At 39.8% G+C, this 24378-nt stretch overlaps 1 protein-coding gene across 1 annotated transcript in view; it reads left to right on the forward strand.

Annotated features, from left to right (window-relative positions):
• Positions 1 to 21170: 21170 nt before the first annotated feature.
• The window catches only part of LOC137779585 (VPS10 domain-containing receptor SorCS1-like), a 42833-nt gene continuing 39625 nt past the window's right edge, over positions 21171 to 24378 (forward strand). Inside the window, exon 1 of the mRNA XM_068567537.1 lies at positions 21171 to 21970. Within this exon, the coding sequence (XP_068423638.1) occupies positions 21251 to 21970 (720 nt within the window). The 5' untranslated portion in view covers positions 21171 to 21250. The remainder of the gene's footprint in view (positions 21971 to 24378) is intronic.

Here is a 24378-nt window from a genome sequence, read left to right on the forward strand (position 1 = left end):
GAGGACATTGCACACAGTGAATGTTTGCCCGCTATCACCTCCTCCCACATATACTCTCTAACAGTGAGTGAGTAGGATGTGATGCTCTCCCTCTTAACTGCACCTCTTCAATACACCAGGCAGTATATGTGGGATGCATGCCCATGATAGGTGGGTATGGGTGCTGTTTTGCTTCTTAAAATATTAAAGGCACTTAAAACCCCATCAAGAAGAGATTGAAATGTGTTCGCTTAACAAGACTCTGCTGTGAAACCTATATCATATAATATTTATGTTCTCGACAAACATAGATTGTATCCATCTGATGCAAATCCAGATGTTTTGGAAGAGAAACCAACAGGAAACTGCCCTCTGATGATTTTATTTAAGTTGGCAGCAGCTGATGAGTCAAATATAGACCTTTCTCGTTCCTTCCACTACACTGTTGTTGTTGTCTTTGCACAGGCTGATAAAACATTCATTTCCTGAGTTTTCTGCAACCACTGAACCACACCCACAGAATGGCCCCAGCCAAAGACTGCACCCAGGGAGGTCAAAGGTCACGGTCAGATGAAGGCAAGTTATTTAAATAAACATCCAAACGGTGAGACACTTCCTCCATACCTCTTTAACTTTGAGCAATTATGTCATTTCATTACACACACACACACACACACACACACACACACACACACACACACACACACACACACACAGAAAGTTGCCATGTCTGGTAAAACTTGTCGAACAATATTCCTACACTACACTGCCATCTAGTGAGGACTCTGCAAACATAATGACAGTAAAATATGTCACCTCTCCTCTTGTGTCTCCTGTCAAAAACACTCTCACGCTTGCTCTCTCATTTGTTTTTTGGACAGGCTGAACCAGCTATCTGGAAAATCAAGAAAATAAGAAGCTTGGGGCAGTGAAGGCAGGGAACGTCACTCTGTGGATGGTCGGTAGCTTTGGGCTGCAGGTTTTCTGCTTCAGATTTCGGAAAAACATACTTCAGTTTGTTTCTGCTGGGGAGTCGAACTACAACTGTCAACAGTGGTTTATTTTAAAAGTATGGCATAAATCTATAAGGGAGTTATTTAAATATATACACAGTAAATCATACATATTCGAGGTCAAATCCTTCAACAATAATTTGCAGCAGAATTCTAAAGAAATGTTTTTGTCGCAACTTCAAAGCAGATTGCTACATTTTTTCCCCCAGCAACCTTGAACTGAATATGAGGTGCATGAGAATTTAAGCATAAACATGGCATTAATATATGACGGATCTTCTTCAGGGCTTCTTCAGAGGAGAGTGGTGACATGATCACAAAAATTGGCTCCAGCGAAACATCATGGAGCATTTGAGGGAACATGTCAGGTACGTTGATGTAACAGATGGGAAAAAAACGGAACAAATAACTCGTTTTATCTCACATAGACTGCTAAATAAGCTTTGAAAAGCATGAAAGAAACCAATGAGCTGATCTTGTCAAGAGGATATTACATTTTCAGTGAATATGTGGATTTAATTCACTCAGATATGAATTCTACAAAGCAATGACTAAAAAAACAGACTTTGCCCTTTTGTGTTGTCTTGCGTAGAATGTTGTGTGTGTTTCCATGAGATATTCATCAAGGACACAACGCTGAGATGACTATGAAGCAAAAGAGTAGATGTTTTACAGAGGAGAGCATTTGTACGAGTGACTGTGACTTGTCAGAAGCACGGCAACAAACCCAAGCATCACCTTAAAACATGTAACCCACACACACACACACACACAAACACACACACACACACACACACACACACACACACACACACACACACACACACACACACACACACACACACACACACACACACACACACACACACACACCTTTGAATGGCTGATATGTGTCTCGCATCACCTTAATCTAGCAGTGGAAGGATGATCTGCAGTGGCACAGATAGTCTGAGACACATCTTGTCAGAAAGACACGCTGGAGATGCAAGTTCTGGTTCTTTCTTGAGCTGCTTTCATGTAGGCAACGACACCAGCATGCACCACCACCAGTGTTTGACTCTGATGCCGTTACTTATCACAGGGCCCAACAGTTTTGTAAATAGATCACAGCTTCTCCCTTGGGGCTACAGGGCTGTGGTCTTTGTATTCAAGAGTCTTTTCAGCTTGCCATTCTTGTGTTGTGCTCCTGTCATTCGAGCACTCGCCAAGACGTTCGCTTTGGTCATTACCACCACCAGCTCCTTCGATAGAAACACACAGATAGGGTGAAAATGGTAATCAGACTGCCCTTATTAACTGGCTGGACCAATCTTGGCTCCCTGCACCCCCTAACCGGAGCTTAGAGCCGGCTCCACTCGCCACAGAGAAAAAGAAGAAAGGCTCTGATCTAAAAGGCAAAGCCCCAACTGTGGTTTCACTTTATGTTGGAAGGACGGGCTGCTGTCAGACCTTATTCCAAAGTAGTTGAAGAGGCTGTCTCAGGCACAAAGCAATTAACTGTTGTTGTGGTTTTGATGCAGCCAACTGGGATGCACTGCTGCCTTAATAATATAGATGTAATTCTTTATTGATATATCATAACTAGAATTCTAAGGCTTCTTTTTCTATAATTTCTACCGCGCAAATAATGTTTCGCCTCACTATATCTGGGAGAAATGGGGGCAAAAAAAGGCTTTTTACTTCTATAATGGCATCCATTATATTTGTCCTCCTAGTAATTTGCTTTACAAATGGATGCTCCATTGAGTTAATATTTGAATGGTAGAGGACTCAGTCCTAAAATGACCCTAGGTAGCTTAACTGCTGTTGCAGATATCGTGTAATTTCCTTCTGCAGCACCATAATAAAGACTAAAATAGTCCTTTTCTTTAAACAAGTATGCCTCTGTCATTCTAAACAATACCAATGGATTGAGACAGGTTCACTCAGGAGGACATGAGGCACTTTCCTAACTCTTGCACTCTGGTTTAGTTTGCCGTTAAATTACCTCCTACTCTTTGACACAGATTGCTAAAGCCAGCTAGTATGAGGAGCCACAATATCTCCTGAGGTGACTCCGAACCTTAATTACCCCAGGAACAGAGGCAGAGATGGATATCTAACGCAGTGTCTGACTACTGCACTGCCCCAGAATCCCTGTAAGGCAATTACTACTCCTGCAAAGAATCAGGTAGGCAGGGGTAAAGAATGGAAAGCAAACTTCATTAAAATGAAAAACATTAAAAGCACATCCCCCCCCTGTGATCATCATTTTCTTGTCCCGCAGTTTTCTAAACCTGGCAAAAGCCCAGACTTATGGAGGCATCAGGCTTAATAGTATCCAACTGAGAAGGACTTGAAGACCGCCAAGCTCCGCCAAAACCTGCCCGCGCAACAACCACACTCGACGGGTCATTTAAACCTGAAATTGATTCCTAAACCCTGCAGACACAGTCTCAGCATTCGTAATCAAGTCTCTATCTGCTGTAAATTCATAGCTATGGATTAAAAACAATGGATTAAAAACAATGAATGTCTAATAGTGGAAATCCCAGCTCTGGACCACTACCAAAACGTAATCAATGGTTTGCTGGCTCAAGGCCGACCTGCCCAGAAAATATCATGTCCATCCACATATTTTGAGATATTTGGTAGAACATTATTACTAAGAGGCAACAACAAGACCCTGTAAGTGTAGGTAATAAGAGAGCTGGTTTGAGATAAATATTTAACACATGCTGAGAAACTTTTTATAGTTTCTAGGTCAAGGAATGGTTTCTAACATTGGACTTTAAAACACAATTATTTTTTAGTTATTTCTAGTAGAATAACAAGGGAACATGTCATTAAAAGTTACTTTCACTGACTTTTAATGACTGAGATGATGGTGTGGATGATCACTCCTCAGAGGGTTGTAATACTTTGATATGCCATATGAGTACGAGTGATACAAGAACTTTCTAATGTTAAACAATGTCGAGAAGGAATTTAATGTTAGGATGTGTGAAGCAGATTTTCTCACATGCAGACTGTGCAATTTGTTACCTTTTTATTGTCCCCAGAGAGCCCAATTATTTGTTTGATCTTCCTGGGCTTTTTCAAAGGAACAAAAACATTTGGGATCTGAAACACAGGCTTTCACAAAACACACCTGGTCATTTAGATTCATGTCTGGGAGATCAAAAACAGTTTTCGATGTTACAGCTTAAGGAAAAAATGAATATTTTAGACATGTTTGCAGCACAGTGATCCCCCAACACCATAGCTTTAAATAAACACATATCCTTCTTAGATTAGGTGTTGCAGAGGCAATTACAAAAACAACTTGAGCACATTTGTCTTGTTATTTTCTCCAAGATCCTTGAGGAGAGCGATCAGACTATATTCAGCTATACTGTGTGGCGCCAGCACATGTTCAACTTGCACCTGATCTTGATCCCCGGGTGGCTCTTGATGTTATTATCATTGAATACTTGAGGGTTTTCACTGTGCCAGAAGACATTATGTTACCGTTGCAGAGCCATTCAGCTCAGGGTTGCGTTTAGTGGGGGGGTGGGACGACATAAATGGCTTATCTAATCTTAATTTAATGCTATATTTTGTAGCCGCTCATCAGGCTGGTACTTATGGTAACATTTTTCATTGTTGTTTGTCTAGTGAGGAAAACCATTAAGAAATATTAAATCTATTAGAGCTGACTTTAATTTTGTTACATTTTTCCTCTTTCATGTTTCTGGTTTAAGAAGATGAAGGGTCTTCAATCATGTGAGGCTACATAGGCACCACAGTTCTTTTTTTTTTTTTTAAATTTATCTGCTAATAAGCACAAACCTGAAAGTAAAGCCAAGGCTGATGGGACTATTATTGCCTCTGCAGGTGTTTAGTAATATACCAAAGAATTAGACATGATGTGCTGGACGATAAGTTAAGGCATCACCAATATTGTTAGAATTTATTCTGAGGGAGACTTTAGTGTCCGCACCAAATTTCCAGTCAATCCATCCATCTGTTGTTGAGACGTTTGACTAAAACCAAAAAAATCTCCATCCATTGGTGCTGGAGGAAATGTCAGAGGATCAACAAAGTCAGTATGATTCATCCTCTGAGGATCAGGAATATCCAGACGCATTTTGTGACATTTCATCTTATAGATGTTAAGGACACTTTACTAGAAAGTGAAAATTTGACCTGCTCCATTAAATGGGATGACAAATTCATCAGGATTCATGGAGCCAAAGAATGTCTGAACGATATGCCCATAACCCAATAGTTCTTAATAATTTCAAACACTCGAATAAAATGTGATTCATTTTGAGAATAGTTGCGGTTCTCCCCTCCAGGAGCATACAACAGCGCCATCGATGGAGAGGAGAATCAGGTCAATCACATTGTGACTTTAGTCCTGCTGCTGCCATGCTACATTAAAGGTGACAGCAGAGAGAGAGACAAGTGCTTCTTTTTTTTTTTAGGATAGAGCATAGCTCCATCAGTGCAGAATGCAGCAAACACAGTCTTTTGAGTTGGAACTTCACTTAACTTTGGCCACAGCTGACAGTTTGGATTCCCAGATACAATCCATCTTCGGCGCCACAGTTTTGAACAAACTCAAGAGGAAAATGAGAGCATATAGGCTTAATGATTTTTTTTTTTTCATGTTAAAAGGATTGTTAAACCAAGTGTGAAACTATTCAATATCAATATCCTGGAGGTTTTCATTATTTACAAAGAAATTGTTGATGCAGCTGAATTGTCCACAGTGTTAAATAACTACTTTTCGATTGAGGATACAATTATCTTTGAAGTAGACAAAAATGTATTCAAGGGTTTTTTTCACCAAACAGTAAAAAACACATTTTGGTTAGATTAGTCAGATGCGTTGTTACACAATGGTCAATTATCTTTCTGAAAATTATCTTTCTGAAAATTCTTCATAGCTTCTGGGACTTTAGCACCATTGTGTGCATCAGTGTTTCAGGTACAAGAGCTAAATAAGATTTCAAAATATAGTGTAATCCTGTCAGTCAAAAGTACTCCGGGCAAAGTCGGGTCATGTGTCTATGAGTCACTGTGGCCTTGTAAACGGTCCATCGCTCTCTCTAAAATGCTGCAGCTTATTCAAAACTCTGCTGCTAGATTCCTCACAAGACAGCACATCCCAGTTCCCAAACCTTTCCACTGGCTTCTTGTCCAAAAATTTGATTTTAAAATACTGCTATTGATTTTTAGCACTGGACGATTTGGACAAAATAGATGTCTGATCTGCAGCTATGTTATGAACCATCCAGCCTTCTCAGATTGTCTGGGGCAGGTTTGCTTTCCGTCCCCAGAGTCTGGAGAGGCAGCATTCAATTGTTAGTGGCATTCATCCCCGTATCAGTAAACCTGAGGTCTGGTCCAACCCACAGTTCTTTTAAATCAAAGCTTAAAATGATTCTGTTTGCTGCCGCCTTTCAAGGGAAAGTCAACAAGGGATGGCAACGGCCCACAGTCAGTCCAACACTTTGTTCCAAACTGAAATATCTCAACAAATATCAGATAGATGGCCATGACATTTTGTCCATGACATTCATGGTCCCCAGGACTCTACCTCTAGCGCCACCATGAGGTTGATGTTTTGTGATTGAGAGCAGAATATTTATTTCATAGATTGCTATGACATTTGCAAAAGAGCTATTAAAGATTCATTGAGGATTCATTCTAATGATGTTGTTGATTTGAGTTAGTGAGCATCTGAAAGCCTGTTTTTACACACTGGACTTTTATAGTCTTGTTGTGTGCTTGTTGGTGTGTAGTGTGTCAGCCTTTCTCTGCCTTTCTTTTCATTGACTCACAATGCACATGTCTGAAAAAGACAATCTGGAAATGAGTTATACCTTAACTTTACCCCACCTTACACACATAGTGTCAAATATAGTGTCCTACTGCACAAAAAGATTCTACAGAAACTCAAGGGAATCTTTACCTATAATTCACAAAAATGAATGCAATAGATTGAAATTAAAGCCTGTTTGGTCATGAAATATAGCTGAGGGTTGGCTGCAGCACCTGGTGCTCTTGGTTATCATTGTCATTTTCAAAGAGCATCACGGTTAAATGAAAGTATTAAGGTCATGACTTCAGTATCTTGTCTGTGATTCATGTTAGCCAGCTGCCGTGGGATTTTAACTGCACTTTTTTGAAGACCAACTTCAAGCATTTTAATGAGTTCATCATATCACTGCTGACTGAGATGTCCCTGATGTCACTGCAGGGACATCCACACTAAATGTATTCTATTGTTGTTTCATCGATCCCCCAACACCATCCAATGCATTCCTTTTTAATGAGCCATGTCTCCTTGTTGCTCCTCGGAGGCAATCAAAAAGCGACACACATACTGTATACAGTATCTCCGGCGGTGCACAAACACAACACAGCCCCTATATGTTAAGGGGGAGAAAATCCTGAGCCACAATGTACTCTATAGTATCACCAAAACAATGCTCTGTTACTTGTGGAGATAATCATCCTCTACGGAGTCTGCAACAGACTTCATCCAGTAATAGTGGTCTCCATTTAATAATCAAATACAACTAAATACAATTTGACAAGAAACCTAATGACGCATGGATTATGTTCACAAGCGACGTATTTCCAAATTCAAGTCTGATAAAAATCCAAGGGAAGTGGTTGGGAGGATGGTGGGCATAGAAACGGCAGCACCACTGCAACAAAGATAAGTTAGACAACAAAAGCCCTTCGGTTAATATCAGTCAAGGCCAAGTTTTTCGTTAATTGTTAATAAAGTAAAGTTTTCCTGTCTCGTGTTTCAAGTCACTGTCAACTCTTACAATGTTTAAGCAGGACCAGAAGCTTTCCTTAACCTTAATATAGTGTTTTACATTTCGAAATACAACCATAACAGGTCTAAGAGTCTATGGTAACGGCCCTGTAAGGCTGTATTTTAGTAAAGCAGTGCTTTGAACTAAATGCTAACATGTGAGAATGTTGCACTTTTTTTTATACTCAAATTTACTAACTAGCCCAAAACACAAAGTAGCCTGATGATGGCTATCAGAATCAAAACCATTTATTGCCATGTATGTGTTCACATACAAGGAATTGGTCCTGGCATAAGGTACATAACATTTAACCGTAAACATTTAACAATAAATAGAGCGCAATAAATGGGAGCATGAATATTTACAATCAAATCTACAGCGGAATATAAAAATTTAAGTTAGGTAGAGGAAAAGTCAAATGTCACCAAAGCTATGTTAATCCATCCGAGGTCCATTTGTGTTTTCGTAGTCAATGTCCAGTTATCACAACATTTAACAGAAAAAATATATATCAACCTGACGGTGGCGGTATATGATCCAAATGTTATTGAAACATTCAGACCAGAGTGTATGGCTTCCAATCATAACCCTTGCTAGAACCAGGCGATGCCACGTGTGTGGCTAAAATACATATGAAGCCGCTGTGGGACAAGTGTCCTTGGACAAGAAACTGACACTTTGTACGGCAGCTTGTTGTTACTGTTGCAAATTAGTAGTACAGAGGTAACTTCATTTTCTATAAAAGGAACCCACATCCTCTGAACAATGCAGAATGAAAAGGCCTGTCTTTTATATATTTTAATTAAACAGAGCAATCACTATCACGAAAGGGAAGAATTCATAAAGAAGAAGTGGTTTTATCGATGTTACCCATGCAGAAGTCACACACAAAAGCAAACTCACCTTGACTTTGTAATTTGGTCTTTAAACGGCATTGGATTAGCATTGTGTTAGCATCCTTATTGTCCGTCATGACTTACGGTGTGTGACAGCTGCTGTGGCCGATACCTTTATGAGCAGAATTAATGGGTTACCCATCTTTAAATGACTATCAAAGCCACCACGGGCCTGGAATATAACAAACAAATGAATCAATTTTGACTGTATCACAATGCAATTAAACCATCATTAGAGCTCTAATTTACCGAAATAATGAGATCAGAACCCTCACTTTTGATGGATTTCTTTAATGCTGGGCAATATTCTCACAAACACTTTGATCATGAAAAGACTTACTTAAAGTGACAAAGATTTTGTTTGCGTGTGTCTTTTTTTCTTATTCACAAAAGATTTGTTTGAAATCATTGTAGAACAACCCAGACAGTGTTTCTTTTTGTTGCTTAAGCACACCCATGTGAACGTCATATTTTATTTATCAAGCCTGAAAAGTGTGCCACAGAGAAGGCTCGGCTTCCTACGTCAGGTTTCAAGAAACTGGATGGTGCTCATAAAAATTTCAGCTCCTTTCAGAATGGAGAGTTTAGACATGTTGCCTTTAATTATTTCATTTCACATTAAAAGTTTGAAAACATTCACTCCATATCCAAAAATGGGAATGTATCTGGGTGCATTCTGAGGGTAACCCCTTTTGGATGTGTTTGTTTTTTTGTAACCTATACGAAACCATGCCATTACTTCAGTGAATTAACAATTTATTTTTGTGGGAAGCAAGCATCAACAGCTGCGTACCCATCACCGCTCTCACACGGGTTCCACAAAGCATGACAGTTACAGAAGATTGGAAAATACAAATAGGAGGCGCTGAGTTTCCAACTTACCAGACCACAATTGAGACAAGAATTCGTGTCAAAGTCAAGACGCTTTCTTTCGTTGCAACTAGCGCCTGCAATGTCCACTCAGCTGGCACCCATTTAAACATCAAAACCACTCCCAGTGCAGTGATGTATATTTTCTTCATTATGGCCACACCAAAACATGTCAGATCTCTACTGGTAAAGTTTTCTATTTACATTTTCCGACAGTTAGCTCGCTCAACAAGCAATTCTCTGTATCCGGAGACAGAAACCCAGAAGCTGGATGGTTAATATCCAAAAATGAAACTCTAAAACTCCACGAGCAGGGCTCTGTTTCTCTTCTGACTACAACAGAGAAGATACATTGTTATGCCTCCACACTCGCGACAGCTGGGGCCGGAGGCTGTGACCTAATGTTCGTGCCATTCTCCTGCTACTTCAGGAGCGCCTTGAGCAAATATCTTCAAATCTGGAACAAAAGTCTACCTAAACTCAGAGATGAAGTGATACAAATGTGGTGGTCAGAGGTCATTATAGCCTCACAAAACATATTTTGTTATTCATGCGCTCATTATGTCAATTTCCTGCAAATGTTTAATCGGATGAAATTATCGAGGGATGATTGTGATAACGTGCGGCAGCCGCCGAGGGCCAAGTCTTATGAACAGTAGTTTAATTGAATTCAGTGCCCCATATCGCTATTTTTCAAGTTACAGTCCCTCATATTAGGAACACAACTGTCAAGGTTTTTTTTTTATAATACTAATACTAATGTAGGTAGGAAAAGCATTCACTTTGTAATCTTCCATTTATGAAACAGATGAGAAAGATCAGCGTGTCTCCAGTAACCACATTCTCTAAGATTTGATTCTTGTTTAGGTTTATCCAATCTAAAGAAACTAATTGCATGCTAACTTTTCAATCTCCTTTCACAGAAAAGAAAATAATAATGTTTTCACTGCAGGGGCAAATGGCGACTTCAAAGTCACACTAGTGACAAAGCTCGCAGCTCCAAGGTAAGTGGATTTCTCAAGAGTTGTAGATTGTAAAGCCCTCCAAGGCAAATTTGTAATTAGTAATTTTTGGCTATACAAAATTAACTGAATTGAATTGAATAAATATATAGAAAATGAATGCATCTGTATGTATTTGTTATTGAGCGATCGTGTTTCTGGTACAGTTTGAATGTCCTCAAATGCACGGGTCATGAAATTTACGGAAACACGATTCATTGAAATTCATCATTAGAATGAGTTTTCCCCCAAATTTGCAGCTTTGATGGCAGCAATATTTCCAATGCTGTCACATCAAAAATGTTCTGAGAAGCTCCTGAACTCTGATAGTCTCCCATGTGAGATGCTTGTACCTCATTTGTGACATGTCTCTTATTTCAGTCTTTCACAACAAAGTGCAAGCAGTGAATTGGATAATGATGAGGTCATCCAGTTAAATTAAGTACCAGTGTCATCACCCTAACACCGAATACTGATGCTGCCATAAATATAGTCTATTGACGTCATCGCACGACTCCTCACGCAGATTAATTTGAACCTACATACGGTTTGAGAAGACAATTCTGATGGCCTTGACAACTCTCTCTTCTCTCACACCTCCGATAAAACTCAACTGAGGAGTCTGCAAGCCTTTGTGTTTGCTTTTCACAGAGGCAAATCTCAGAGGAACAGCGCTACGTTGCGCTATGACAGTCGAGCCTGGGACGTCGAAGTCTCGCACTTTTATTCCTTTCTTTATCTTTCTTTTTCCCTTCCTTGGCTTCTGAGAATAGGCTGAGTCTTCCCAATTAGCAGTTTTCTGAAGAGGTGTTGTGACAGCCGGGGAATTCAATTTATAGTTGTTAAAGCCTATCTGAAGTCGTTGTCATTGTCTCACAAAGATCACATTAAGCTTGATAATAATCCAGAAACTATATGAAGTAAAGTACTGTGATGATTGATTATGTATGTTTGGATCAAAGGTGATCTAATCCTTACAGCACACCTGTCCAAGCCGCTTATAAACTGCTCCAGGAATTGAAGTCTGTTGCCAGATAATGTAGACCAGTCGCACATCCCACCTGCCTACTGTAAGCTGGCGGGAGACCTGCACAGCTTAGCTGAAAGCAGAAAGGAGGTTGACAATGGTGAGACGAAACAATTTTCCATTGGGGCTGTTTCCTATAGGTGCTGTGGCTCCAGTTTGTATTGTCTGACAGACCGAGACAATAAACATGTGTGGATGAAAAATGTTGAGTTCTTTTTACAAATCTTCACTAGAAATATGTTCATCATCTCACGACCGAAGTGTACCACCACTATTTGGATTAAACAAACAAGATACAATATGGATTTTGTTATTTTTGGACAGAGTCGACCTCACAGCTTCTCCTGTTTCCTTTTTTATGCTAGACTAAGTTTGCCGGCCAACTCTATATTTAGCTAACATACAGACACGAGCGTGGTGTTGAAATTCTGTTCTGACTCTCTGCAAGAAGAAGAGTATTTCCCAAGATAATGTTTTTCTTTAAATATATAGCTGTGCCTTATCTTCCACTCACACCACGTCTGAATCATGAAGGTGATCTCATCGTACCCTCCCGGGTCACTAGTGAGGCAGTCACTATGGCATCTTGCCACTGACATTGAAGCAAAAAAGCATTGATTTCTGACAGTGGTTTTGGTCTTAAATGACAGCGCTCTGTGAGTGCCATTGTGTGAAATCTGCTCCAATGAACTCCATTGATTAATTTTGCCTTTTGAAATGGCATCCATGGGTCCAGTAAGTATATTTCTTTTATACTGATACATAAAGTCAATGCGACTTTATTGTTCTCAGTTTTCTCTGTCAACTTTTTCCTCCACAGCTCAGCGTGTCTTGGAAGTGACGTCGGCAAGAAAAAAACGGGTCTGTCAATAGAATGAACACTGACATGCTCTCAATAGAGGCATGCCCTCTCCCTTGCTGTGGAATAGGTTTATTTCATTTTCTCTTTATTCATATGCCATTTGTGACAGTCACCTGAATGCTGATGACTTCCTCTCAGAGAATCTCAATGCCAAAACATTGTAAATATGAGCACACACCATTGCAGCAATACTATTTGGTAAAGCATTCTGCAGAGCAGACCACCTCACCGTCTAATCGAGGACTGGGAATAGCAGTGAAACGATTGACCTATAAGAAAGGAGCTGTGCATTTTAGACCTTGAATCCATTAAATTAAAACTTTCATACGTGGAGATTGACAGCAGAGTTGCTGTCTGTGCTTGGGGATTCTTGGTGGATGTGCTGCCAAATGCTGTACCTGCATCCCTGAGCTGCAGTGCAGGGTCAGCGCTGGAGGTGGCTACCTCAGCTCGGTGTAAAATGACCAGTAAATCACAGGGTGATAAAGGCCGGTGCTTGTGGGAAATTGTGTGTATCAGAGGAAGAATATGTGTCCAATCTTTTACATTTCATCGCTGTTCATCCTCACAGCTCTGTCTACACAATACATGCATGATCAGCCTGGAGATTGTCCATTCGTTACATCTTTGTGCGCTGGTGAATGTTTATGTTTGCCTCTACGCCAACAATTGCATGTGCATGTGCATGTGTGTGTGTGTGTGTCTGTGTGTGCGCTTGCAGGTCACCCTGAAGCTGCCAGACCAGATGTGCAGGAGTCTGGATTGTGCGGAGTGATGAGTGGCTCCCTAGCTGACTCTGCAGACTTGGAACAATGCACACAGGTCTCTCCAACTAATGAGCTCTCCATATAGAGAGCAAACAGTGAGAGCCTCCTCTCTGCCTACAGTTTCAATCAGGACCCTCATATCTGGGGAGCAGAGCTTTTTATACTCGTGCTGGCGTCGGACCAAGGAACTTGATACAAAATGCAAATCAGCATTGAGTACCTGAGGTGGTTCCAGTTTGTTTGTCTCACCACAAGGTGGAGAGTGACAGGTTTTTTGGATGAGAATGAAGTGGGCTTAGGTATGCAGAGGCAGTGAGGTTATTTTTGCTTTAGACTTTTCCAACAGATACGAATGTATATAGGCTTTGAATTCGCTTACAGAGCACTTTCTATATCTGTGACAGCACACAGAATCTTATAAAAATACATTTTAAATAACTGTGAGGTATGTTATGTGGGCAAACGTACTGTATCAGATTTGCGCATCACAGCACAAGGACATAGATGAATCATCTGTTTTAACGTTGCAGGCTTGTTGTATTGGAAAGCTGTGCTGCCCGATGTGCGGTTAAAACCACGTCAAACAAATATAGGTTACAGGGGCTTAGAGAGTGACGCAGCCCCCCTTGAGGTAAGTGTCCAAACTTCTCACTGAGAAATGACTTCATAATTCATTTCACCTGTCTTTGTCTTGCACAAAGTGCATAAAACCGAGCAGAACCACTAACTTCACTCTGAGATGCTAACTACCAATGGGAAGCTGCCAAAAATATGAGAGAAGCTCACTCTGAAAAAATCTAAAAATACTTTTTTTTGTTAGCTGAAAATATACAATAAAAAGGTGCTATGGCAACTGTATCTCATCATTATTAAAATCTCCCACAAGGAGGGGAAATGCCCTTTTATCATCACTTGTAGCAGCAGAATGAAATAGGGCACGAGCTGAAATCTAGTATTCCCAGTGCTACATATGACTCTAATGAGTCAGGGAATTGTGGGATTTTAACCGAGGGTAAATATTTTTACCTAGGGGGGGGGGCATAGAAACACCATACCACATGTTTTTGGACTTCTGGGTACATTAAGACGTAGGTTGGTAATGATTAATTTTTTGCACAACAGGCAGTTTGGAATGCAAATCTACTCTTATGCTACCAATCATAGCCTGGTAGCAATATCATAAAATATTCATTTTCACAGGAACCCTATTCTGTAGTGGTGCAAAATCCTCTGCCTCTGATGGAGAAGTACAAAGATAGACTCCGATACCCTACAGTGTTCCTGTGCCATATCGTGTACCTGTCAGGGAAATTACAAAGATTCGTGAGTTCGCGTCAGATTTCAAACGCCTAACCTTTCTGTCTTAGGAGTGATTCTCTGGCAGCGCTAAATATATGAGATGCCCTCTAGTATACTACAAGCTTGCTGTTTTGATCTATGAGGCTGTGATATAAGCTTTGGTTAATAATTGATGTCTGGAAAGGAGGTCTCTCTCCAGCTCCTTCATACGACTCAAAAATGACATTCCTGAAAATAAGAGGGGTCTTCTGCAGGATGAAATACTTCGCTTTGTGAATTACTGATGTGCCGTGTGGGAGTTCCCAAACCCTTCTCGGTCCCTTGTTATTGTGCAAAGTTCAGTGTTTTTAAGTTGGCCATGGCCTTTAGACCAGTAAGCAAAGTCTGTGCTGACCTCATTAGTGGTTACGAGTTAGCATGTGAAGGTAGAGTTCTGTGTCCGAAAGTTTCTCTCCATATGCTGAACAACAAAAATGACCTTCTCTTTTTCTCATATGTTTCTCTCCATAACTAATTAAGTTTAGGCAGTCGGGGACTAGAAGACTGCTTTTCAAGGAGACGCACAAGAACAGCATGTTGCTGCCAAAGCTAAGCTGCTACCACAGGGTGTGTAAGCCAGGTTTAGAGAAATCATTTATGCTTCCTTGCTTTCTTGCTGAGAGAAGTGCTTGAAGTGCCATTTTTTTTAAGTGAAAAGAAGAAGTGCCAGTACTGCCCGTATTTATATGTTGGCGTGTGTATCGATATCAGCAATCTCTTGCTACTAGTTCTGATTTACAAAATGTTTTAACCATGTTATACTGTGCCTTCGTCTGAACTTTCTTCTGGAAATGTTTGTGAAATCATATTCTGTCAATCAAAAGTGCAGATTCAGAAAACTTTATGGCGGAATGATTTGGAATTGCTGGTGCACAAGAAAAAGTCACTGTACACTAAGGAATAAAATATAGTGGTATGAGTACTCGGAGCACTGGCTGAGAGTGACATTAGAACATTAATATCTCTCTGGTCAGTACACATAAAGCTGCAGCCGGTTGCAGTGGAGTTTTTTATTTATTTTATTAAACCAACATTGCAACCTTCAACACAGGGTTTTAGAGGGCTGCAGGGATGCACATTTGTGTGGGCCAACCTGGAAGTTGGCATCGAACTGACTCCCTCGCCAAAAAAAAATCAAATGGGGATTGTTTTATAAGATGTGTCATACTTTATGATACATGTTTTATTCCAGAAGAGAATCTTCACAAATGAACATTAGTTGTTCATGATTGTCGAAGAGTAAATGCCATCGGCAGAAGTAAGAAGCTATTGTTGACTATTAAACCTACATGGCCACATGTTTTCACGTCACCACCACTCGGCTCAAGGCGGACTTTGTTTCGCATTATTATGCTCATTAGTTTGGCTCGTTGGCTTTTTTAAGACATGTAACAGCTTCACGTTGCATGTGTGGGATATTTACTGGAGTATTTTGCTGTAAAACCTTTTTAGGCATGTACCCAAAAACATTAAAAAAAAACATCGACTTCGAGACGAGGGAACTGAGAGTGCCAAAATCCTAAATACATTCCTGCAGCACTCTATTGTAACCATGAAAACAAAGGTACTTTGTTTTCATGGTTACATGGTACTCATTTGAGTTTTCAATAAAGATGTTACAGTTTTAGAAAGGCACAGACAAACATTCCCCGCCAATACTTGTTGTCAGATCATTAAATGCTTTCATGCATGGAAGAGGACAATGGATAATATTTGGCATGAACATATATTGTGTTTTAATTTGGGACACTTGTTGTAATATCAGACTATTACTTTAAGTGAAAATTATATTATCATATTCAGCACCACTACTGCAAACTGCATCAGTTCTTATTGGCCATTATGGATGGATGGATGAATGGGGAGATAGATAGACTGGGTTTTATGACTTGTCATTTGCAAAAGGAGTAGACAGTTTAAATGGGGATATCTTTAATTGATAATTAAAATCATAATTCTTTAGGGTGACTGGACTTTTGTCACTATAGTTTATTAGTGGACTGGGTGGACTTCTAAAAGTTCTAATTACAATAAACTTCAGGAGAACTTTGCCCGCCTGTGCCAATATTTATATATTTCTCTCAGATATTAATATTTACATCCAGGGTGTCTCTTACAGGTTATTTTTCATTTTTGCACTCTTTGGGCTTCTTGAAGGAATCTGCCAGGAATCAAAATTACTAATCTAATAAAGGGATGATTCACCTCGTCGTCATTTCCCAAGAAAAAAAAAAGAAAAGAACCCTTATGTGCAAACTTGTGTGAATTTTGGGCCCTTCAAAATATTTTTTACTTCAAGTTTAGAAGCATCTTATCACAAGTAATGTCTTTAGCTTTTATTTGGGGCACCAACTAATAACTACATTTGTAAAACAGCAATGCACACTCACTCAGAGAAAGCTATCAGCACTAATATGTATAGGGCCACAAAAACTTTGTTTGAAAAACATATATCTTCTGAAAATTGTCTCTTTTACCCATTGAAACAAGATATAAGGCTGAGACATACCGCAACGACAGATACATGTAGACCAGTGGAATATTAATTCAAGAAATGGGATATGTTGTTTTAATAGAGCGTACAGATTGGCTTAAGCATCTATGAAGACTTCATTCTGGTTATTTGACTTCCATGATGTTTTCTGCATATTTCTGATATGTTTTGCATATAAAGTTTTATTGGAATTTGAATAGTAGACGGATCCATTATATCATGTCTCGTGAGATCGACAACAGATACAATACAATTTAGTAAATGTTTATCTGTTTTGATCTAAATGGATTTGAGCTTGTTTGCAATGTTAGCAGATGTGAATATAAACACATTTTCAATATCCAAGCACTGATGCTGTGAAGAATAAATACCTCAGTTGAGATTGCTTATTATATACTGCATCCTAATAGTTCACTGGTTTACTGCAAGTATTCATACAACTTACATTTCAAATCAAACAACCAACACTACATACATAATTATATTCTCACATTATTCTGCTCAAGTTCATTCCCCGCGCCCTCAGCTATAGTTTCATTTCTTCTAATCTTACAAACAGGTCAGGCCAGTCATTCTCTCAGAACTATCACACTAATTTACATCAGTGCATTTTGTTTTCTTGGCATGAGTAAAGCGAGGAGAAATATATGTCCTGTTGCTAAAAAACAACGACATACATGTCTTATAATTTCCTCAAAGTGTGTGAAGTATTTGCTCTTTTAAATCTGGATTAACGTAAAGTTGTGATCATATAGATTGCTGCGGTGCTCTTCCTGAATTGCACACAGGGAAATTCTTAAAAAAATATGGAAGAATTAAAATGAATGTCATGGTAAAGAGGTACTTCAATTGGAAAATCCATCTCACTTATTACAAAATGTGTGTTAAATAAATGATGGTTTTGGATCAGACTGCATATTTAAGAGCTGAAGTTGAATCAATTACAGCCATGTCGACTGTAATAAACAGCAGAAATGGACAGAAAAGGAAACTATGTCTATGTTTCTGTACAGATCTGTGAGTATCATTTCACCAACGTATATGACGACATATATAACTATAAACCTCATATCACAAAATAAAGAGTAGCTCAAGGATTTGTGCTTTCAAATAGATAGAACCCGAAGCATTTCAATAGGGTCAGAGCTCTTAACCTGCTGTCCATATTGCCTCTCACCATATCTCTCAATAATGTAATTGAAATCATTATTCGAAAAGGCGATTTTCTCTCCTGCTGCCCCAGAGGTGTGTTCAGCACTAATTGAAGTGGATGTCTCGCGTGTCTAGAGCTACTTCAACACCTTCTATCTCAGCACAAGTGCTTCTGTTACACATATTCAAGAAGGCAAAACCACGCACAGAAGTTTCACACTTTTTGTGCAGATGATTGTGCGTGAATTATTCTTGAATGCTAAAAATTGAGGGCAATTTTCTATGGCAACTGTGTGCGGCTTTTAGTCATATATACACACACATTGCTGCTTGTATTCAATGCAGCACTGCAGGCAGATGTTAGCTTTTTAGTTGGAGCAGAAGGGCGAGACAATGTACTCTGCATGACTAATGTTCAGCGTGTCTTTGCTTCTCTTTTTTATTACCGTTATGAGCACCGGAGTAATTTGAACAGTTGTGAAAGTGAACCAGACACCATAGTGGAAAAGGTCTCATTTCAGAGAGGGGCTTTACAGTGATCTTTTCTTCTTCCACTGAACTCTGTTTAATTAAAAAACGGAGAATAATCCAACAACATGGATTGCTGTCGCCCCAATCCTTTGTGTGCTTTGCCCACTGTCTGCTCACAAGTTTCCATCATAGAAGTATGAGCTCAGGGAGCACAACACAGTTTGTATTCAGTCTGTGTGACAGGCAGCAAACCACCAATCATGTCTGTCGAAAGACAAAAATTCCACTCAGCTGCCATGTTGTGCACACAAATGTAAGACATTAGTCCGGAAATATGTCACCTTGCAAAGGGACATTTAGAGTATGTGAACAATTCAAAAATAGCCTGTATGGATGTTTGATTGTTAAAGCACACCACCAAAATCTGCTTGTACTTTTCATATATTTTACATGTGACTTCTATCCTGAATTATAATATATATATATATATATATATATATATATATATATATATATATATATATATATATATATATATATATATATATATATATATATATATATATATATAAAACATTTACGCAGCTTTACTCTCCCACTGTGAATTCAGAATGAAATCTACACTAAAAAAGAAGTAGAAGTTAAACTATAACTAGATTAGTCTGCAATTATTTTGATAGTGGAGTCATTGTTTAGGTCACTTCAACGGTCAAACAGTCTTCAGTTCAAGTCTCTAAAATGTGACATTTTCCAGCTGTTCACTGATTTAGGTTATTAAACATGTAATATCTTTAGGCTTTGGGCTGTTTTTCACCAACTGATTTGAAAATGTCCCCGTAGTCCCGGGGAAAAAATGACAGCTTTCTTTCATTATTTAAAAAAAATAATTGGTTGATCAAGAAAACAATCAACAGTTAATCGTTATCCATCTAGCTGTTTGTTTGTTGTTTCCATCTTTGGGAAATAATTTGAAGCACACACAAAAAAAGTATTGCAAGCAAAACAAGACAAAGTACTGAAAACAAGGCATACACAAACCCAGCAGGTGCACAACCATCCGTGTCTAAACTCAGCAGGCAGGTCAGGCAAAAATCCATTATTATTACTCCACAATGTCATTGCAGATGTATCAGCCACAGCAAGTAAAAAATACATGTAAAAAGTCATACAGGTGCCACTCATACGTAAGCATAACTTCCATTCAGACGCTGTCCACATTGTAATAGTTGAACCGTGCATTAGGTTTGCATTACAGTCAAGACTTGAGCTTTTTAGCCAATGTTCCCCATGATTGAAATTCTCAGTCAGCCATCAATCTGCATTATAGACTGGTTTCCTCTTGTCTGGTGGGGGCTAACTGAAACAGATTGAGACAGCTCTTGCTCACTGCATCACTAATGGCTGCCAATGAAAGACGTCTCTGTGCAGTTGACCCGTGTGTTGAACAGGATCACGTCGCAGCTCAGAGCGATGGGGAGAACACAGCTCAATATAGGCAGTCTCTTCGGCATCAGTCACCAGTCAACAGCATTCCCATCCTATTGACTAAATGTTGCCTAGAAATAGAATCTAATCACAGGGTTTGGACAGGCTCTACTTCTCCTAATGGTTTACCATTAGCTGACTGGAACAAAGCCCAAAGTATTGAGAGATATAACATTATATTTCAGGGTGTCCGCATTGCATGGCAATAACAGGTTTTTATGTATTTTCATTGGACCTGCATACTCCTCTATGCTTGCATACAACAGCGCTGTTTCATGTCGAAAATGATTACTTATTCACCTTTTGTTTGAATCCTTTTCATAGTTTTTATGTTGGACACCCCTACATTAACCTGAAAAAAGGGCATCCTAAAACCAAGGCTAACATTTGGAGAATATGAACTATTCACTTAGCTGTGTTAAATGGATAATACAGGCTTGCAGCCTTAGTGAAACAACCTCCAAGCCATTTTGCAGGCTGGCCACCACGGTCATAATCTGCATGGCATAATTGACAAGGAACATAAGCAATCCTGTCAATTGATAAGATATTTGCTACTGGAAAATGCCCAGCATATCATATCTTTTATAAAGCCCAAGTCAGAAACAGTTCCACACAAGGTCTACCAGAGGCAGACTCAATAATGTTTCTCGACTTTTTCCCAGAGCGCCCATCATCGAAATACCGTTCAGATTTTTTTTAATCAAATGCATAATTACATATAGGATAATGATGCAGTCAAATATTTCACAGTGGAATAGTATCTGGCACACTGCTGATCAAAAACGGAATAAAAACCCCAGGGGACCACGTGTCTCTACAGAAATATAACTTAATTAGGAGAACGCCCAGTTTATATCCAGGTTGAGATGAGGATGCGGGGGTATGGGCCCCTCTCCCCTCTCGTCCAGGATTCAGCCTCCAGCTCCTCCTCTGATGCATCGTTTGCATCAGTACTTGGGAACACTTGTCCGCGCGCTGCTGCACCTCCCCACAGTGCATTCACGGACTCCACTTTACCAGGTGATGACAGACCAACGCTCAAGAGTGAACATGGTATGTTTTTAACACGCCTGAAGTCGGAATCAACGTAGAATGGAGACGTGCCTCGGTCACTGCCTTTTTATCATTTTCTCTAAGTGGATTTGGGTCTTCTCCCTAACTTCCATCCTGGGCGGAACGAAAGCAGAGCTTAGGTGCATTCCTTCATGCCAGCTGCCGCAAATTAAAGCTCTTCCCCGGGAACTCTCAGAGCTGGATTTGGCTGATTTTGGCGAGGCACCAACTAAAGATCTTGTTGGATTTACGGATTGGTCCCCGGGCGCCAAACCCGCCGACGGCGGAGACGAAAAGCACAACGTTGCAGAATTAACGGCGAGCGAAGAAAGTTCGTCCAAAGTGCCCACACGGTTGGAGGGAAATAACGCAAGTTTTCCCCAGAAGGACGCGTTGAAAGATCAGCGAAAACTTTCCGGCTCGAAAGTGTTTCCTGGAAGCGCTTCACCCGCGACTGCCCCTTCTCCCAGTGAGGGTAACGTAACCGAACATAGAACCGGTGATAGAAGAAAAACGGATGAAAATGGGGCGCAGGTTGATGTGACAGTGGGCCTCAATGAGGATACGGATGTGGCCGGTTGGAGACGAACACGGAGCGCGAGGAGCGCAGAGACTTGGTCCCGATTCAGACCCGAGGACGGGGAGGACGCTTCGTTTTCGGACCAGGAGGAGTTTGAGCTCACAAGTTCAACATTTGCACTCACCGGGGACACGGCGCATAACCAAGCGATGGTGCACTGGTCCGGACAAAACAGCAGCGTAAGTAGTTGATGCGCAACATATTTACGCACGGACCCCTTTTGACGCAGTGTGGTCCGCGTTCAGTCACAAATGTTGCATGGTCATTTGAGTAATTTAAAGCAGTTGTATTGACTGGGAACTGCGCAACATACGAGACGTAATGAAGGAATTATTACGTCTGTGTGATTGCTGAGAGGTTGCAGAGTTTGGGAGAGTCAGTCTTGCTTCATCCTCTCTCTTTTATTCTCTCTCGCGCGCACAAACAGATCATACTATTGTTTATTGATTAATAAACGTGGCAGGTAGGCTTAAGTGTAAATGAAAAAGATAAGCATACAATAATATAACTTTAATGATCTGCTCAGAGTTGTGTTGCTTTCCGCCCTCTATCATTGATTTGAGCTAAAGCCATATATTTCGTGTTTATATGAGATCAATAAACCTTTCCACGCACCATTCTTCTTACTCGAGCCATATCCGCCTTGCTCAAAAAATATTGAGATGCGTGATGCTAATAAAAGAAAGTATACAGCTCACTGAACACAGATAGTGAAGGCTAAAGTGAACGTCATTGCATAGGTTTATGAAGTGATTACACATTTACACAAAGAGTAACTAGGAGTGCTTTGGACAATAAATGTAAATATGGAGCAAAAGGTTGAAAATGGCTTCGTAGTAATATTGTAAGATACGTAATATGGATAAAGAGATAAAATAAAATAAAACATTCAAAGCTATTACAATAGATGTGTTTTGAACGAACCCAGTTTGGGAATGGGAGCGTCCTATTGTCTTCTGTTTGTCTAAGGTTTGGTTCTGAAAAGTCTATCAACCCCACAGAGGAAGGATGTGAGTGAATCTGAAGCACTTAAAACAAGATGCAAGCTAAGAGCTTTACTGTAGTCTCCACGCAAAGGGATTTTAAATTCTAAAAGATGGCTCGAGCTATGCACAGTTCAGCCAAAATCACGCTCACATCTCTTTTCTGGTTTTGATCAAGTCTCATGCAGCAGAGTTTGAATTATTTGTAGTCCCTAAATAGACTTTTCAGCTAGACCAGTGAAATGTGTCTCACTCTACAGTATAGCTTGCTTGAGATGTAGAAAGCATGAATTAGCTTTTTGACATCTTGCTGGCTTAAATTGCACCCTGGCAATTTTTCCGAGATGAAAGAAGCTGATTTAGAGGTGTGATTTAAGACTGAAGGCAGCGGGCCGAGGCTTGATCTGGAGAACCAGATATCCAAGGTTCTTGCACGGTGCGTCTCCTTTGGCCTCAGGGCTTAGCACAAGTGTTTATGTCCTGCGTGTCTTTCATTCAGTTTTTGAGACGTATAACGCATCGATTTATTAAATGCAGACAAGGCTGTGAGCCAGTTGAATAATTTGGCTCTGCAGATATGTATGCGTGTGTACCTTCGGCGTAGCTGTGAAAATCCATGATATGATGACATCATCTTAGGGCAGTGTGTCGACTGAGAAGAGCATGAGGCCAAGTCCCAGTCATGTATGAATGATTTATAGCATATTCAGCAAGACCAAGCCATTTTATTCAAATGTATCTAATGCTGCATACATTAACACTAGAACTGAACTGGAAATGTTTTAAAACATTTATCACTATATGAAAGTTGACTATTCATTTGTAAAACAGATACAAATAGGTGGTTAAATGAAAACAACACAGAAATACACCGCAACATTCTGATTAAAGTTACTTTTTTCAATCTATTGCAGCCTTAAAGGAATAGTTTAACATTTGGGGACATGTACTTTTTGCTTTTTCGTCTCTCATTAGAGTAAATATGTAAAATAAGCCATAGCTAGCAACTGACTTGGTTAGCATTAAGACGAAAAACAAAGGGCAGAGTGCTCGCCTCACTCTGTCCAAAGGTAACACAATGATCTGAGCTACACCTCTTAATTGTTCTAATTAATATGCTATAATTATCTTTATTCAAGTGTACACAAAAAGAGAAACAACTGAGACACTAAGAGGGGTATCGGGTATAGGACAAAGATCAGCAAATTATACAATATTAATACAAATAGTATCACATATTTGTGAATGTTTGGACTCATTTGGCGTTATTTTTTTCAAAGTTACATGAGGAACTTTCTAGTCCTACTAGACACAGAATCTCACCCCGCCTACTGTGTGACGATGTGTTCCCACTTCTGCATCGTGCCCCACCCTCGCTCTCTGTGTAGCTGCAGGCCAGGAGGCCTATAAAGCTCACAGATTGATTTACTCTTTTGAAATCTGTTCAAAGTAATAATCTATTTCCAAAGTGGCCAATGTCCTTTTTCCAAGATAATCACTGTTTTTTTTCCTCTCTTTTTTTAACGTATAACCGTTACAGTTCAGCCATAATTGCAGCAATCGGCTTTGGCAGCTAGTCACACATCAATAAACAACCGTATCTT

This window comes from Clinocottus analis, unplaced genomic scaffold (assembly GCF_023055335.1).
Source record: "Clinocottus analis isolate CAN_PGR_092001 unplaced genomic scaffold, fCliAna1.0.p SCAF_8, whole genome shotgun sequence".
NCBI lineage: Eukaryota > Metazoa > Chordata > Actinopteri > Perciformes > Cottidae > Clinocottus > Clinocottus analis.